The sequence below is a fragment of the Culex quinquefasciatus genome, chromosome 3 (assembly GCF_015732765.1).
Source record: "Culex quinquefasciatus strain JHB chromosome 3, VPISU_Cqui_1.0_pri_paternal, whole genome shotgun sequence".
Lineage (NCBI taxonomy): Eukaryota > Metazoa > Arthropoda > Insecta > Diptera > Culicidae > Culex > Culex quinquefasciatus.
The window spans coordinates 27,794,127-27,809,894 of NC_051863.1; the positions used below are offsets into that span (position 1 = coordinate 27,794,127).

The 15,768-nt window shown below is 33.4% G+C and overlaps 2 protein-coding genes across 14 annotated transcripts in view; one reads left to right on the forward strand and one right to left on the reverse strand.

Moving 5' to 3' along the window:
• Positions 1 to 15,768, reverse strand: part of LOC6052288 (actin-histidine N-methyltransferase) — a 181,984-nt gene that overhangs the window by 82,624 nt on the left and 83,592 nt on the right. The gene's annotated exons all lie outside the window — the stretch shown is intronic.
• Positions 5,223 to 15,768, forward strand: part of LOC6042225 — an 84,480-nt gene continuing 73,934 nt past the window's right edge. For both annotated transcript variants that reach the window (XM_038265191.1, XM_038265192.1), the window contains exon 1: positions 5,223 to 6,174. In XM_038265191.1, the coding sequence (XP_038121119.1) occupies positions 5,905 to 6,174 (270 nt within the window). In that variant the 5' untranslated portion in view covers positions 5,223 to 5,904. The remainder of the gene's footprint in view (positions 6,175 to 15,768) is intronic.

Genomic DNA, 15,768 nt, shown 5'->3' on the forward strand with positions numbered 1-15,768 from the left:
TTCTCTGCATACCTTATACATCTATGCTGTGGTCCACTAGCGAGGGAGAGGGGAGGCCGATGAAAGGTAGAGAAGAGTGGGGGAGATGCACTCACTTGTGTCGGAGGTTTAGCGCAAATTGTTTTATGTTGGCGATTCTGTTTTGATTCGCGCTTGGCTGACGATGATGAGATAGGGAGCGATGTCTTTGCCAGGAGGAGGAGGACAACGTCCTGACTGCGGTTTACTTTTAAAAAATGTTTAAATTTTTGGGTCTTATGTTATTTTTTAAGCATTTTAAATCATTTTGTTAAAACTGGATTTTGGTAAAGAAAATAAAAAAAAACATCAATGCAGAAAATTACTCTTCATTCCACAAGCTTGAACCCCCTATAAAAATTGCAAAAAAAATAACACCCAAACCTAGACAAGCTTCCCTCCAAAAACAGACCTGAAACAACATAAAAACCCTGGGGGGAAAATTCAACCGGCACGCCGTCCGACCGACGACTGACTGACTGGAGCAAGCCAGATATGGCGCGAAAAGAAAAACAAACATATTTTGATCCACTGCTCGCTACTGTTTCTCTGCTCTGTGCAGCTTCCACCCCCCTCTCGTGGTTACCTCTATCGCTTTGAACAGTGTGCCGAAGTTTGGCGCGAAGCTTTTATGCTCTCTCACTCTCTTCGGATGGCTCTGTTTTTGTTTGCTTCGGGAGAGAAACTTGGTGGCGCTCCTGCACAGTTGGATAAATCGTTGAACAGAGGTTTGAATTTAAAAAGATTGATTACCAATGAAAATTTAATAGTTAAGAGAATTTTGAAACACATTTTAAATTTTTGCTTTTTGGATGTTTTATAAACCCCAAACAAAATTGTGACTCATTAGGCTGATACAAATTTTATTTAAAGTTTTTATCTCATTTTTTTCACCAACAAATCATTCAGAAGGTTCATATTTAAAATGCGTTTCCCTGCGTTTAGAATCACTTTTAGCATGTTTGAGTTGATTTAAACATATTTTGAATTTTTGAAAATTTTCGATATTTAAGTTTTTTTTCGCTAAAATTTTTGTTTTCGTCAAATCTTTCTTTTTTTTTTGAAAATTAATGACTGCAAAACAACTGAACTAGAGTAAAATCCATTTTAAAACACTTTTTCCATGCAAATGCTGAAACTATGGCTTGTTATTTTAATTTTTTTTGCCTCGTATTTTTGTCACAACATGTGTGCTCAAACATAATTATCCGGAAATCCATCCAAATAGGTAATGTTTCATGTATAACTCTAGTTATGGGCTTATTCTATGCATTTTCAACAGATGAAATTTCCATGCTTCTTTTATAGTAAAGTTTGGTGCAAAATTTCTAAAATATGTATTTATTTATGACAGAAATTGCTGCTTTAACAAAAAAAAAGTTATGTATATTTTGATGGGAATGAACATTTCACATTCACACAAATTTTAAAAAATAATGCAAAAAATAATAGCTTGCATTCAACGTTTTCGAAAAATTTAAATTGTTTTCGAAACAAATGGCAACACTGCCAATCGAATTTTGACCATGTGACATTGAGGATTTCTAGTAACAGTTGCTGGGATACAGCCTCAGAAAGAAAAGCAGTCTAGGAAGATGTAGATTTTAAGCATCGCCATAAAAGCGTCGATAAACAGTCACGATAACAAGCAAATGTCCGTTCGATTTTCTTTGCCAAAAAACAATAATTTTCCGTAATTTTTTTTAAAGAACGGAACATTTTATTATAGTTTCATTTTTTGACAAGAAATTCAAACGCATAATTGCTGCAATATCGTCACTTAAAAAAATCGACGCTGTTTTGTTTATTTATGAAAAAAAAACTTCATTTTTAATGGTTCACTGGTTCAACATTCAAAATATTTTTTCTGATCTTTTCGAAAAAAATATTTTCAGAGCTGGTCACTTGGTCATGACTTCTATTGCTAAAAAAGCCAAAAATGAAATTAAGTGGCTATAGGTTGAAAACGGTATACGATATCACCTTTGATGTAAAGTACTTTTTCATTGCGATTTTGATTTTACACTAAGTTTAATTTTTTTCGGGTTTTTGCCTTCCTCACCTCAATGAGGAAAGGCTTTAAAATCACTCGAAAAATTAATTTCTTTATTTGACCTCGTAGACTCACCTTCACGTATACCTATCGACTCAGAATCAAATTCTGAACAAATGTCTGTGCGTGTGTCTGGATGTGAGTCCGTGCACCGAAAAATATGCACTCGATTATCTCCGGACTGGCTGAACCGATTTGGACAGTTTTGGTCTCATTCGAAGACCCTAGTTAATATTATGAAGTTTAGAAAAGTACTTCAAAAGTTATGCTAAAAAACGATTTTAGCTAAACTTCGGAAGATTGTAAAAAGGGTGGTTTTTGTAAGAAAACCCATCATGCTATATATTATTAGAAAGGTATTTGAAAGACCTTTCCAACGCGTTAAAAAGATTGAAAATCTGACAACCCCATCAAAAGTTATGAGCACTTCAGTGTTATTTATAGACTTTCTTGAAGCCGGATCTCATATATTTTGATGAAAAAGTTGTCCGGGTCTATCATGCGACCAATCGTTGGATAGGTAATCAAAAGACCTTTCCAAAAAGCCCAAAAGATTGAAGATCTGGCAACCCTATCAAAAGTTATAAGTACTTTGGTGTTTTTGATACACGATAATTTGATAAAAAAAAAGTGTTATTTATACACTTTTTTGAGGATGTGTAGTGTCTTTACTTTATGAATGTGAGGAAGGCACCAACCACCTAAAGGTGGATTTAGTAAAGTTTTTTTCAAATTGTTTAAAAATATGATTATTTTAGGAAAAATGAGCTCAATAGATGAAAATTTTTTTGTCATCTTAAACATTTCCATAAATTAATCATTTCAAAAAGGTTTTGTTTTTGCACAATTCAATATTCAACATGAAAAGTCGTAGAGCGTCCATCCCGGGAATTCCCGGCACAAAAATCCCGGGATTTGTCCTAAACCTGGAATTCCCGAATCCCGGGAATTGAAAAATAAATCAAATTTTGGTCTGGAAATTCAGAATTGGTTGTGAAAATAGATGAACAGTTGAATACTTAGTAATCGATAAGAATTTTAAAAAATAGTATGCATCAGCATTCATTTGGCTTTTAAGGAAACAATGTTAAAATTTTAGTTTAAAGATCTGCAAAATGCGTTGCGCTATAAAATTTTTCATTCAATGTTAGACATTTTGGAAAAGACAGGATATTTTACATATATCATGATTTTGAATTTAAAAAATATATCATATTTAATTAGTTTCATCAAACATTGTTATATGTGGCAAGTCAGGACAAATGTACCGATTTATGACAGCTGTTCAGGTCAAATTGTTTGCCTAATATTATGATTTATTTGATTGATTTGGTAACAGGAACAGAACAAAACAAACAATACTCCGATTTCCAAGTTTATTGCTCTAAAATCTCAGACGGCAGTGTCGGGTTTCCCCAGGCAGAAGTAACAAAAAGATAATTTATAAAATATGTTTTATATAAAACATGAAATTTCAAATTTATCGAAAAATTTGCATAGACTGGTATCATTTTATTTGTTTTCGCCGTTGCAACAACGTGTTGTCTTGTTTTTCAGACATTCTTAAAGCAATTTTTAAAGCTTTTCTAGTCGAGCCGCATTGAAAAAAATAAATAAATAAAAATAAACAGATTTAAGAAATTTAATCACAATTTATTCAAAATTGCGAAGCATTTTTAATGCAATTTCTTTTGAGCAATCTAAAAACTGCTATCCTTGTTTAGATTGAAGTTTACCGCCAATTAATAGTATTATCGTAGAAGATTTTAAGCTTGAAAAACATAACAAATATAATGAAAACATTGATTATGACTGTTACAAAAATTTCCCGGGATCCCGGGAATTCCCGAGATTTAAAAAATATTTTTCCCGATTCCCGAAAAAATTGGACGCCCTCAAGTCGAATAAAAAAATGGGTATTTTTTTAGAGTGTAACTATTTTTCTGAGAAGCAATATTCACAACTTTACCTAAGTAATAAAATTGATCAGGAATTCCAATTTTTGAAAATAAAAAGCACTGGAAAGAAACATAACACTCTTAAAATTTAAGCAAACTTAAGGGTTGGAAGTTTGACTTGTTTTTATGCAGGTTTGGTCCAGAACACAACATTTAGTGGAAGATAGATTTTCCGAAAAATTGTGCCCTTCTACAGAATTGGTGCCTTCAAGAGAGTTGTTGCAAATGAGGACGGGCAACTTTTGGTTTGTTTGAGCATTAGAATGGTTCACGATTAGGGTGTTTTTGAAAATCTAACTTTTCATGAATATTTTTTAGATTTTTCTGTGCAATGGTTCTTTTTGGGTTTCTGGCTTGGTATTTGATTAACATTTTCTATAATTTATGTAAAATAAGTATGTAGTAATGTTTGTATTGTCCCAGACTATGCATTTATGCATTTTTTTTTACAATTTAAATGATAATGGTTTCTTTCTATATTGGAAATGTGGAAAACAAGTCAAAAAAGATAAAAACGGCTATAAAAACATAATGCTGATGGTAGAAGGTGGGAAAATAAGCCAAATACTATCAAATAAAAATATTAAAAAATAAAACAAGAGAGGTGAAGGTTTTCAAAATGACCTCCAAAACACGGGAAAAAAAATTGCGCAAAAAAAAGTTGAATGAACAGGGTTAGGAAAGACACTCAAAAAATGATCAACAGATATTGAAAGATGGCAACACTGTCAAAAGTTATGAGTACTCAAGTGGATTTTTAAGAATTGTTTAGGTTGTGATGTGGTTAATTTTCTTTGAATACCTTCTCAGGGTAACCTACCCTGAGAAGGTATTCAAAGAAAATTAAATTTAAATTTGGAAAAAAATCAACAAGTCAGAAAATTTTATTATCTGGCAACTCTGTCGCAAGATTGCATAAATTTTAGAGTATTTTTCAATGCCACTGTAAAAATTACGGACAGTGTAAAGATTGTGTCAGGAACAAAATTCGAAGCATTTCAAAAGCCATTTCCGTCTATAAACAAGCACACTAACGCCCACTGTGATCTTCACCGTGCCGCCGAAGCTCGTGACGTTCGTGTCGAATGGACCTGCTCGTCAGCGGGCCGGCGTCCAAGCCCACACTGGCACAGCATCCATCGAAACACCTGACTATCGCCCCTTCCCTCGCCGTGTCACGAACACCGGAGAGACTCCAATCCAAAGCTGGGGCTGGCTCGGTCGCCATCAGTCTCGCGGCAGACTTTGGACGATCCACAACGCTGGTGTGTCTGTCTGTGATACGGGAGTCGGACTCAGTTGGACGCTGCACGTCGAACCAGGTGGATGGTCGAACCGCACGTGGACGGATTTTGGGCGCGCTCTTTTTTGGGGGGATTCGGAAACTTCGCGGGTTTCAAACGGATTTGTGGAGAATAGAAGTGAAAACCGGGAAAATTACTAAAATACACAACAAAGGATTAAAAGTGGATAATAGCAAGCATTTTGACAGAGCTTAAAGGCATCAACAGGTTTTGAAATCCGGGTGTGACGATGATCGATGAAAGCATTGTTGACGGCAATTACTCTGTGCAGCAGTGAGTGATTCGTAACATTAGTACTGCTGGGTGGGCACAGAAGAGGGGTGAAACGACAAGAAAGTGCTAAAGAGTGAGAGAGATTACGGATTAAACAACAACATCAACCGAAGAAAAGGCCTCCAGGGCGGCCTTGGGGGCAATCGAGTGTGACGGATGAGGCGTTTGAAGTGAAAATAAAAGTTTAATAAAAAAAGGAGGCAAAAATGCAATTTCACTGCAAGTTTGAGTGAACGCGTGCAAAACGGGATCGATTTGAGGAGAAATTGTAGCAGTGCAACAGCAAAAATAAAACACGATGGAAATGATCAAAAGAGCGAAGCTTGTACTGCTAGCAGCAACGTTGCTGTTGTTGTTGCTGGTAACCGACAACTATGCTGCAGCTGCTGCTGCACCAGAGCCAGCAGCTGATGCGGAGTCAGCAGTGTTATCGGATTTGGCAACGGTGGTGTCGTCGTCCTTAGCGCCATCGGCGGCAGCTGGGCGCGAAGAGGAGCCAAATCCTGCGGAACCACAACTAAGCCGGGTCGGCGCCGCGGTGGCACCGGAGAATGTTCAACAACCACAGGTAGGTTTGGAAGGAGGAGGGCTTCTATTTTGAAAGACAAATTGCAGGTTCTCTTCTATTCGTTGATTTCTTCATCATTTTCCTTAAGGTACTTTATGAGTACTTTTCCTTTTCTCAAAGAAGCAATTTTTTGCACTTCATTAATTTATACAAATCCTATAAAATTTTTGACAGCTTTCCTACACTGAAATAAAAAAAGTACCAGCTTCCGAAATTCTAGGAATTTTGGCTCCTTTTCTTATTAAGTAATCCTAAAAACACAATTACAAAAAAAGAAAGGAGCTAAAATTCCTAAAATTTAGAAATTTAGTACTTTTTTTATTACAGTGTATTGATTTCCTAGTGGCAGTACGTGGCCGAATGGTTACGCTGTCCGCTATGTAAGCGGATGATTCTGGGATCGATTCCCATCTGCTGCAACCTTCCATCGGATGAGGAAGTAAAATGTCGGTCCCGGCCTTGGTTGTTAGGCCGTTAAGTCATTCCAGGTGTAGGAGTCGTCTCCATGCCATAAGTACAAACAACACACCAGACCATGCCTACTCCGGAGGAATCGCTGGCGGCGGTTGGACTCGCAATCCGAAGGTCGTCAGTTCAAACTCTGGGGTGGAAGGTTCCTTAGAGTAGAAAGAGGTTTGGGTGCTCTCCCCATTCAAGCCTTCGGACTCCTATGTTCGAGCAGCAACTTGCAATAGAAACCACAAAAGACCCGGGGGTCGTTAATGTGGATGGTTTGATTTGATTTTTTTGTATTGATTGTAAAAATTTAATTTATAAAACCATAAAAAAGCTCTATAAAAAATAATCTATAAATTAAGTGCTTGAAATCATCATTTTGTTGCAAATGTGAAATCTAGGACAAAATTCACATCTAAAAGAAAATGTGTTGGGAAAATGTGTAGAACGTTACCATAATTTTAAATGTTAAATTTACAGTTGGACGATACACCATATGAAACGCTTTTAATAAAAGCGCAAAACAAAGCAATGATATTTGTTTGTGATTTTGTTATTTATTTGCGAACTCTTAACTTTTCCAAATGTGAAGATTATAAATGTTCGAAAATTTGTATTTGTATAAATAACGCTTTTAGCTGAAAAAATCTTCCCAAAATATCAATACTAATATTAGGATTGATATTTTGGGAAGATTTAGTCAGTTTTGGCTTTTTTATAAAGGTGTTTTGTACTGAAGTCAAAAAGTCATAAAATAGCATTAAAAGAAGTTAACCAGCAATTCTTTTATTATTATTTTTGCAAAATAATTTGTTTACATAATGGAAATCAGTATATTGGAAGGATACAGCAAACTCCTCAGCTTGACAAAAATACTTACATTTCCGATATAAACTTTCAATTTTAAATACTATCTTTTTTTTAAACAAATGCAATCCCGCCTCTAGGTTGGTTACGATTCATTTTGTAGGTGTAATGTTGAATGGTTCAGTATTACCTATTTTATGATGTAATTTTACCACAATTTAGACTGAAAATATACATTACACCAGAAAAGTGGTAAAATTACACAATTTTGGAGGAAAAATTACACATTTTTTCTGACATAAAAGACAGAACCCTAAATTTTTTAACTGTGTTTTTTCAACAAATATTGGATCTTCAAAAAATTCTCTAAAGAATTAAAATAAAATGGTTTGGAATTGTGAGTTGTCTTTTGGGACTTTGCCAATGTTTTATTAAAAAGTTAATTAATCAGGAATCAACTTTGTCTGTATTTTTTTTTTACAAAAAAATCCTTTGATTAAAAATAAGAATGCAGTATTTTTTGTCATGTTCTAGACTATACCTCTAAGCATTTTTATATAATTTGAATGATAATGTTATCATTCTAAAGCAGGAAATGTAAATACCAAGAAAAAAAAAAGTTGATTGTAAAACATGAAAAAACTAAAACAGGTTCAAAAACAATTATGAACTAAACAATATAAATGCAAATAAAAATACATGAAATTAAACAACAGAAATAAAGTTTTTAGTGGATCAAATTGGCTCAAAATAACTGCCTGAACGCAGAAAATGAAATCTTTCGAAATTAAAACTGAGCATTAGAGGGTTCATTATTTTGTTTAAAATGAAAAAAACATTTTTCTGTTTATCCTGTGCATGGTGTAAAAAATCTTTTTGTTTTTGAAGAATATTTTTTTAAATTTAATTACATTATTTATAATTTCAAAAGTAAAAAGTAATACGTTAATATTTGTTAAACAGCATGCATAGCTTTTATTTATTAAAGAAAAGCTAAGCTGATTTTTTTATAATTAATAGAAAACAAAAAAATATCATTGAAGTGTCAAAAACTCTAAATCAAAGTTTCTAGGACAATAGCTTTCATATATAAATAATTGATAAATTTGTTTCTGAATTTCCACTATGCTTTCGTCCAACTACTCAACCTTTTCTATTTTGGTTTATTATGTTATCATATAACAAATCTGATGAACTGTGCTTCAATTGAAAAAAAAAACAGCTAAAAAAAGAGCGCTGCAAAATATGTTGCAGAAGAATGCCTAAATATTCTCAATATTATAAGTTTGATGATTTTATCGTTTCAAGCAATTTGCTTTGTTTTACCTTAACAGCGATTTTACACATTTTTCCAACCCAAAAGAAAATTGTTAATTTTTTAAACATCAAATGTAAAAACGTAAAAAGTGCTAGGAAAATATTACTCATAAAAAATAGTAATAAAAAGAGGAGCAAAACTAACTTAAATAAATAGAATTTGACAAAATAAGGGTAAAATAGAACATTTCAAACAAATAAAACAAAAAATGACGAAATTTGAATATTTGAATAAAAACGAGGCATTCGAAATAAAATTGAATATTTAATTTTGAATTTATCAAAGTGTGTATTTTTAACAGTTTTAAGCGTTAATATGTGAACATATTATAATTGAGTATCCTCTATTTATGTTCGTTATACAAATTTACCACGCAACATAAAAAAAATCTTCCAGCAAGGCTTTTCATAAAATTGTACTTTTTTATCTAAACAGTTTGTTTTAAAAGTGTCTAGAACTTTTTCTTAACAGTGCACATCAACCAGAGCTTTTGCACCAAGATTTTTGTTGCAGACATCTGCAAAACTACGAGAGCTATTTTATCAATATAATTTTTTATTCATCCCTGTAGCATAGTGATCAAATTATAGTAGGCCGTTGCTGTCTACATGATCATTGTTACCCTAACTAACCATCAATACAGTTGACATTCTGGGAATTTTACATTCCCCTGAATTACTGTCTACAAAATAATTTACAAGAAAGTTTGACTATTTTTACAATCAGTTTGTTGCAGGATTGGGTCCATAAGTTTGATAATTTTGAAATAAGAAGCCAACTGCTTCCTTGATTTCTGTGCACCCTTTAATCCAACTTTAATCCATATTTATGTCTAAATTTAGATTAAGTAAATAAAAGGCTTCAACCTTGTTAAAATGTTTTTAGTAAAAGATTTACTCATAAAAGTATCAATTTTTATTTCCATAAAAAAGTTAAGCATGAATCAAAAAAGTTTTCGTGATTTTAGCTATCTAACTTTTGAAACTTTATAAAATTTGTCTCTTGCAAGCTCAGTATCATTCCAAACCATTCCGTTAGTTTAGAAATTCGTATTTTCTATTTTGCCAAAATAAATCTTCGACCAATCAATGTTACCCAAGTTTGAACTATCAATGTCGGGTAATTCTTTAAGCAGGGAAAAAAATTGATTGGGTTAAGAATGAGATAATGGTCACATTAACATTAATTTTCAAGTACTTAAATTTCTGACAAAAAATTAAATAAGTAAAAATAGTTTATTTACTTGGTGCTTCTCGGAAAATCACACCACCAAATCTATAAAACTCCAACCTCTCCGATGCACCGAGATAAACGCAATCGCTATAAATTAATTGAAAAATTCGCAACCTGTCAAGTTACTCAACACTAACGGCGTGCATTTCCAATGCAGCAAAAGCATTTTTTTATTTCCCACCCCACCGGGCCCGGTGTTACGAACTTTTTACCTACCTCTCGTCTCTCCTTTTTGTTTCTGGGTCAGAGACAAAATAACAACATTCGACACATAATAATAATTAAGTGTGTATGCATTCACGTTCCAAACATACGCACCCACCCAAAAAAAAAGATGCGAGAACGAGAGAGAGAGAATAATGAAATAAAAACAAAAAACCACACCACACTGGGTAAAAATAAATTCAAAGGCGGAAAATCGGGCGCGGAAATTTGCATAATTATGTGACTTAATGGTAGATTTACGCGAGCAGTGCGAGAGCCGCACGCTGATCACTATCGGTGATTTTCCCAGCTCTCGCAGGTGAAACTGGGTGAATCGCGATTGACCCCTCGCAATGCTTCCTTCCCCTGTAGCACAGTAAAAATTGTAAATGCTGAAATTAATTTACAGAAAGTTTTAATATTTTTTTTTATTTAAATAATTTGGATTTAATTTATTCTAATATAATCACTGTTTTTTTATTGATTTTTTTTATGTGTGCTTGATAGAGTTCATTATGGGGCCGATAGACGGGGGTTGGTCAATGAAAGCAAAAGTTGATTCAACTCAGAAAAAAATGCTTGCAGCATTTGCAGCAGGTACGCAATACAGTGCCATCCAGTTTTTTTTTCGACCATTTCCTCTCGTCAAAAATAAATGATGAATGAGACTAAGTTCATTTTGCTTCTAAATTATTCATAGAAAACCTGTTTTAAACTCCACACAATAATTACCAATTTTAAAATTGACGTTGATTTTTGGCAAGCAGAAATGTTTGAAAAGTTCATCTTGCCAAAAACGGGATGGTACTGTAATAGAAGACACACTAACACCACTAGCTTCAATAGTGGAAGTCGATTTTAGAGCTGATGGCACTTTTTTCCATTGTCAAACTAAGGTTTGATACAAAGAAAAATTGAGCAACTTTACTGCATTTGACTGTTGGCAATGACAACTCTTAAGCTGAATTATAGATGGCATGTAACTTTATTAATAATGGAGATTGGATATGGCAATAACAATTGAAAATAGTGAGATTTATATTTTAAACTCATTTTAGTTAAAATAATATCAAAATGATTTGATAAAAATTTTACAACATAAAATAATCAACAAGTTTTTTAATGCAGTCTGATATTAAACAATACCAGAAATTCAATTCAAATTGAATCTAATTGGAATCTAATCTAATCTAACTAGATCTTTTAAAAATGATCTAAACTTTTTTGAGTTCCCCCTGAAGAAGGCGCCAATCAGCGCCGAAACAGAGCATAAACAGCGTTCCACTTTGCCCAGACTGAGTAGCCGATCAAACTCAAAATAATTACAACAGTCGAAATCTCATCAATTACATTATCTAAACTTAGAATAGTTTTCAGTAGCCTCATTCTAAACATGTCTTTACGAACATTATATTATTTCTAACAAATCTTTCCTGTTATTGTAATACTTTTGTGAAGTATGATCATTTGTTGAAAATTTACATCAAATCGCATTTAATTTTTAATGATTAATGACGTGCAAAAGTGTTGCATAATTAATTATGTAAAATTCAGAATTATTTTTTTCTGTGTACATATCGACTCAGAATCAAATTCTCAGCAAAAGTATGTGCGTGTCTCTGTTTGGATATTAATCTAAAATTTTGCACTCGAATATTTCGACACTGACAAAACGAAAATTTTCCGGATATGTTTCTTTCGGTTTGAGGTCCCATAAGTCCTAAACTGAAAACTATAAAGTTTGGTAAAGTCCTTCAACAGTTATGCAACAAAAAGATTTTGGTGAATGCAATAAACGCTGGATCTTTCGGCGAAGTGCTTTTTTTTTTAAATAAGATTCCAATAGTTCCAAAATAATCAAAATAATCGCTTATCCAAAGCTCCACAGCGAATTCTACAAGTGACCTCAAGGAGCCACGGGTAATCGGATCCAGAGTAGCAAGAATGGGCCAAAGAACAACGGCATGACCATAGATCGGCTTATCTTTCAATTTCATGAAGTTTGATGTGCAACGTGTTGGGGCATAATAAAAAAAAAGTCAAGTTGGCCGTTCATCGGGTATCCGGAAACTGGTTCCAAGTCACCCGGAACTGGCCAGTTACACTCCAGAGTGGTTCTGGCAATCGTGTATTGTATTTTAAGTAAGTTTTATGGATTAATTACAACTATTGTAAGTGTAATGGTATCACAAATACGTGAAAACAGTAAAAAAAATAACTTTTCGGATGCTCCGGATTTTTTGGAACCGGTAGGTCACTTGGTTCTAATATTATTATTTGTGGTCAAAGTATTGGAAAATACCTGTCAAATGCAACCCGGAGCCTCCTGATCGGTCTCAGAAAGGTCTTTTTCGGTTGTAACAGATTCCCGTTGGCCATAGTAATCAAGTCCCAGAAAGCAAGTGACAAGGTCGGTTTAGGAAAGGGGTCTTCCTAAGCTTTCATTTGAGATTAACTAAAGACTTCCATCATTGCCATAATTTTTCGTTCAAAGATATAAATTTTGCATCGCTATCAATATTTTGACAAAATTCCTTCAACAAGTTGTTTAGAATAGTGCCCTACACATGTTGATTCCTTTTGGTAACGATTATCCCATTCCTTGCAATGTTATGATTGTACCACAAAGTTATATAAATTTGGAAACATATGGGTCATTCCATCTGAAGCGGAACAGCACTTGAAAATTACCATCTCCGATTCTGCCCAAATTTGGCAGAGCTGTTGAGACTATCAAAACATGCAAAAATCCCGAATTTCATCCAAATCGGACCACCCTCTCCATTTTTGTACCCTCCCAAAAAATCGACTTTTTGGCGATTTTTGAGCGAAACCCCTATCTCCAAACGACGATAACTCAGGAACCACAAATCTTAGAGGGTCGGTCTTAGACTCAATTTTGAAGGAAATTGGACGTAGAATCCATTTCTGTGATCAAAATTTAGATTAAAATGTGTTCTGTACCTGTATTGCGCAATTGAAAACTTTAAATGGCCGTATCTCAAAACAGCCCTATTTATTTTTTGAATTTGACCTCACCATCGTAATCCCCGTCCGATTTTACATAAGAATCACTAATCGACAGAAAGGAATATGTTTCGTTCCAGAGATATCGAATTTTAAAGTTATGAGTATTTGAGATTACCTAAATTAGCTACACTCGCCGCCTCTGCTAGAAGCACTAAGTCGTGCTGATGAATAATTACTACCTGGTGTTCTGTAAGATGAAATATTTTTATAATTTTATACGATTTTGAGATAATCAATACCTTGAACAATCTATTTTTTGTTTAATGAATATTTATTGGGTAATTTTCAATGCACTGATCTTCATGATCTCAGTGTCATTAAACCATATTAAGTAAAATTTGAACTTTGAATATTTATTTGCAAATGCTACAGAGTTTTTACAATACAATTTTCAAAAAATTATCATTTTTCTATTATTTTTACATTTTTCCTAATTCCTCATTTCTTCCCACTTTTTAAAATTATTTCTTTTATTTGAAGTGAGAACAAATGTAGAGCTGGCTGTGGTAGATGAAATAACTCTCATGGGGTCTAGAGCTATTGCCATGTGTGGTAGCGAAATAGTGCCATTCAGCAAAAACCTCAAAATCTGCCTTACGGCTTGAAAGGTTGATCATATTAAACCGATTTTTATATTGTGAACCAGTTTAATCTGAATAATTGATGATTTTTTTCGATTCTGTTACATGTGGACAGCAGCTTTATCGTCTTTCAAGATTTCTAAATGATTGACAAACAAAAAAAAAGATTATTGTTCGGACGGTGTCGAAATCAACACTGAAGTTGATCTTAATCAGATAATAAATCAGATTAATCTTTGTGATTTACTTACATTTTTCAGTTTTATACTTTCCAGAAATCCTCCTCCTTAATTATGCTTCACAAATTATATTCATGTTAATTCATAATTTTTAACACGATAATGTATCGTACACTTTTTCTTAAGTGTTACTGACAAGATCAATTGCAATTTCCTGCTAGCTCTGTGGGAATTCCATTCTTGGGCTATCCATTGGGCTAGCACAGCGATTCTCAACCTTCTTCTAGGCCGGTACCCCCTGTCATGTAAATCAAGTAGGCCCGGTACCCCCGTTGAGAATCGCTGGGCTAGCACACAAATTCACTGTATACTATTTTTTAATTTAAGATTATACAGCAGTTTCCTACAGTGGTGTACATTCATTATTTGCCTATTTTGCTAATGATTATTTGGGATGAAATCTTATTTCAATAATATCAGGTAGCAGTTATTGATCAGCAGGACTTAGTGCTTCTAGCAGAGGCGGCGAGTGTAGCTAATTTAGGTAATCTTAAATACCCAAAACTTTAAAATTCGATATCTCTGGAACGAAACATATTCCTTTCTGTCGATAAGTGATTCTTATGTAAAATTGGCCGGGGAACACGATGGTGAGGTCAAATAAAAAAAATAAGTTGGGGTGTTTTGAGATACGGCCATTTAAAGTTTTCAATTGCGCAATACAGGTAGAAAACATATTTTAATCTAAATTTTGATCACGGAAATTCTATGTCCAATTTCCTTTAAAATTGAGTCTAAGACCGACCCTCTAAGATTTGTGGTTCCTGAGTTATCGTCGTTTGAAGTTAGGGGTTTCGCTCAAAAATCGCCAAATTGGTTCGATTTGGATGAAATTCGGGATTTTTGCATGTTTTGATAATCTTAACCTCTGTCAAATTTGAGCAGAATCGGAGATGGTAATTTTCAAATGGTGTTCCGCTTTAGGTGGAATGACCCATATATCAAAATTTATTTGGCTTATAAGGGAAATTTTTTAAAATTTTAGTTTATGGATCTGCAAAATGCCTAGCACTTTGAATATTTTCCATTAAATTTTATTTATTTTTTAAATATTTACGTTTACTGATGATTTTCAACTTGAAAAAAAAAACATATTTAGTTATTTTTCATCAGACATCGGCATCTGGAGCAAATTAGGACAATAGTAACGAATTAAGATAGCATAATGTTCTGATATTTTTTTTAATTAACTAAACAATTAGTTCACCAATTTTCAAATTTATTGCTCAAAAATATCCTGTACCTTTTCAGACTGCAGTCCCGATTTCCCCCAGTTGGCAGTAGTGACTTGAAGATTGTTTGTAAAATACTTTTCATATAAAACATGAAAATCTGAACTTTTCTAAAATTTTACATTTGATGGTTTCATTCTATATGTTTTTATGCCCTACTTTTGAGTAAATTTTCTGATCAATTTGGTGTCTTCGGCAAAGTTGACAAAGTTGTAGGTATTGTTGAGGACTTTTGAGAAAAAAATAGGTACACGGATTTTTTTATCAACTTTTGTTTTACTAAAACTCAATTTCCCAAATATGTATTTTTTGATTTTCGAGATTTTTTGATATGTTTTAGGGGACAAAAATCCGCAACTTTTGAGCCATAGAGAAACATGGGCAAAAAATCTGCCTCCGAGTTATGATTTTTTTTTTAAAATAGTGATTATTGGAAAAAAAAATAAGTTTCATGCAAAAACATTATTTGACATTATTTTTTAATGCAAAATTGA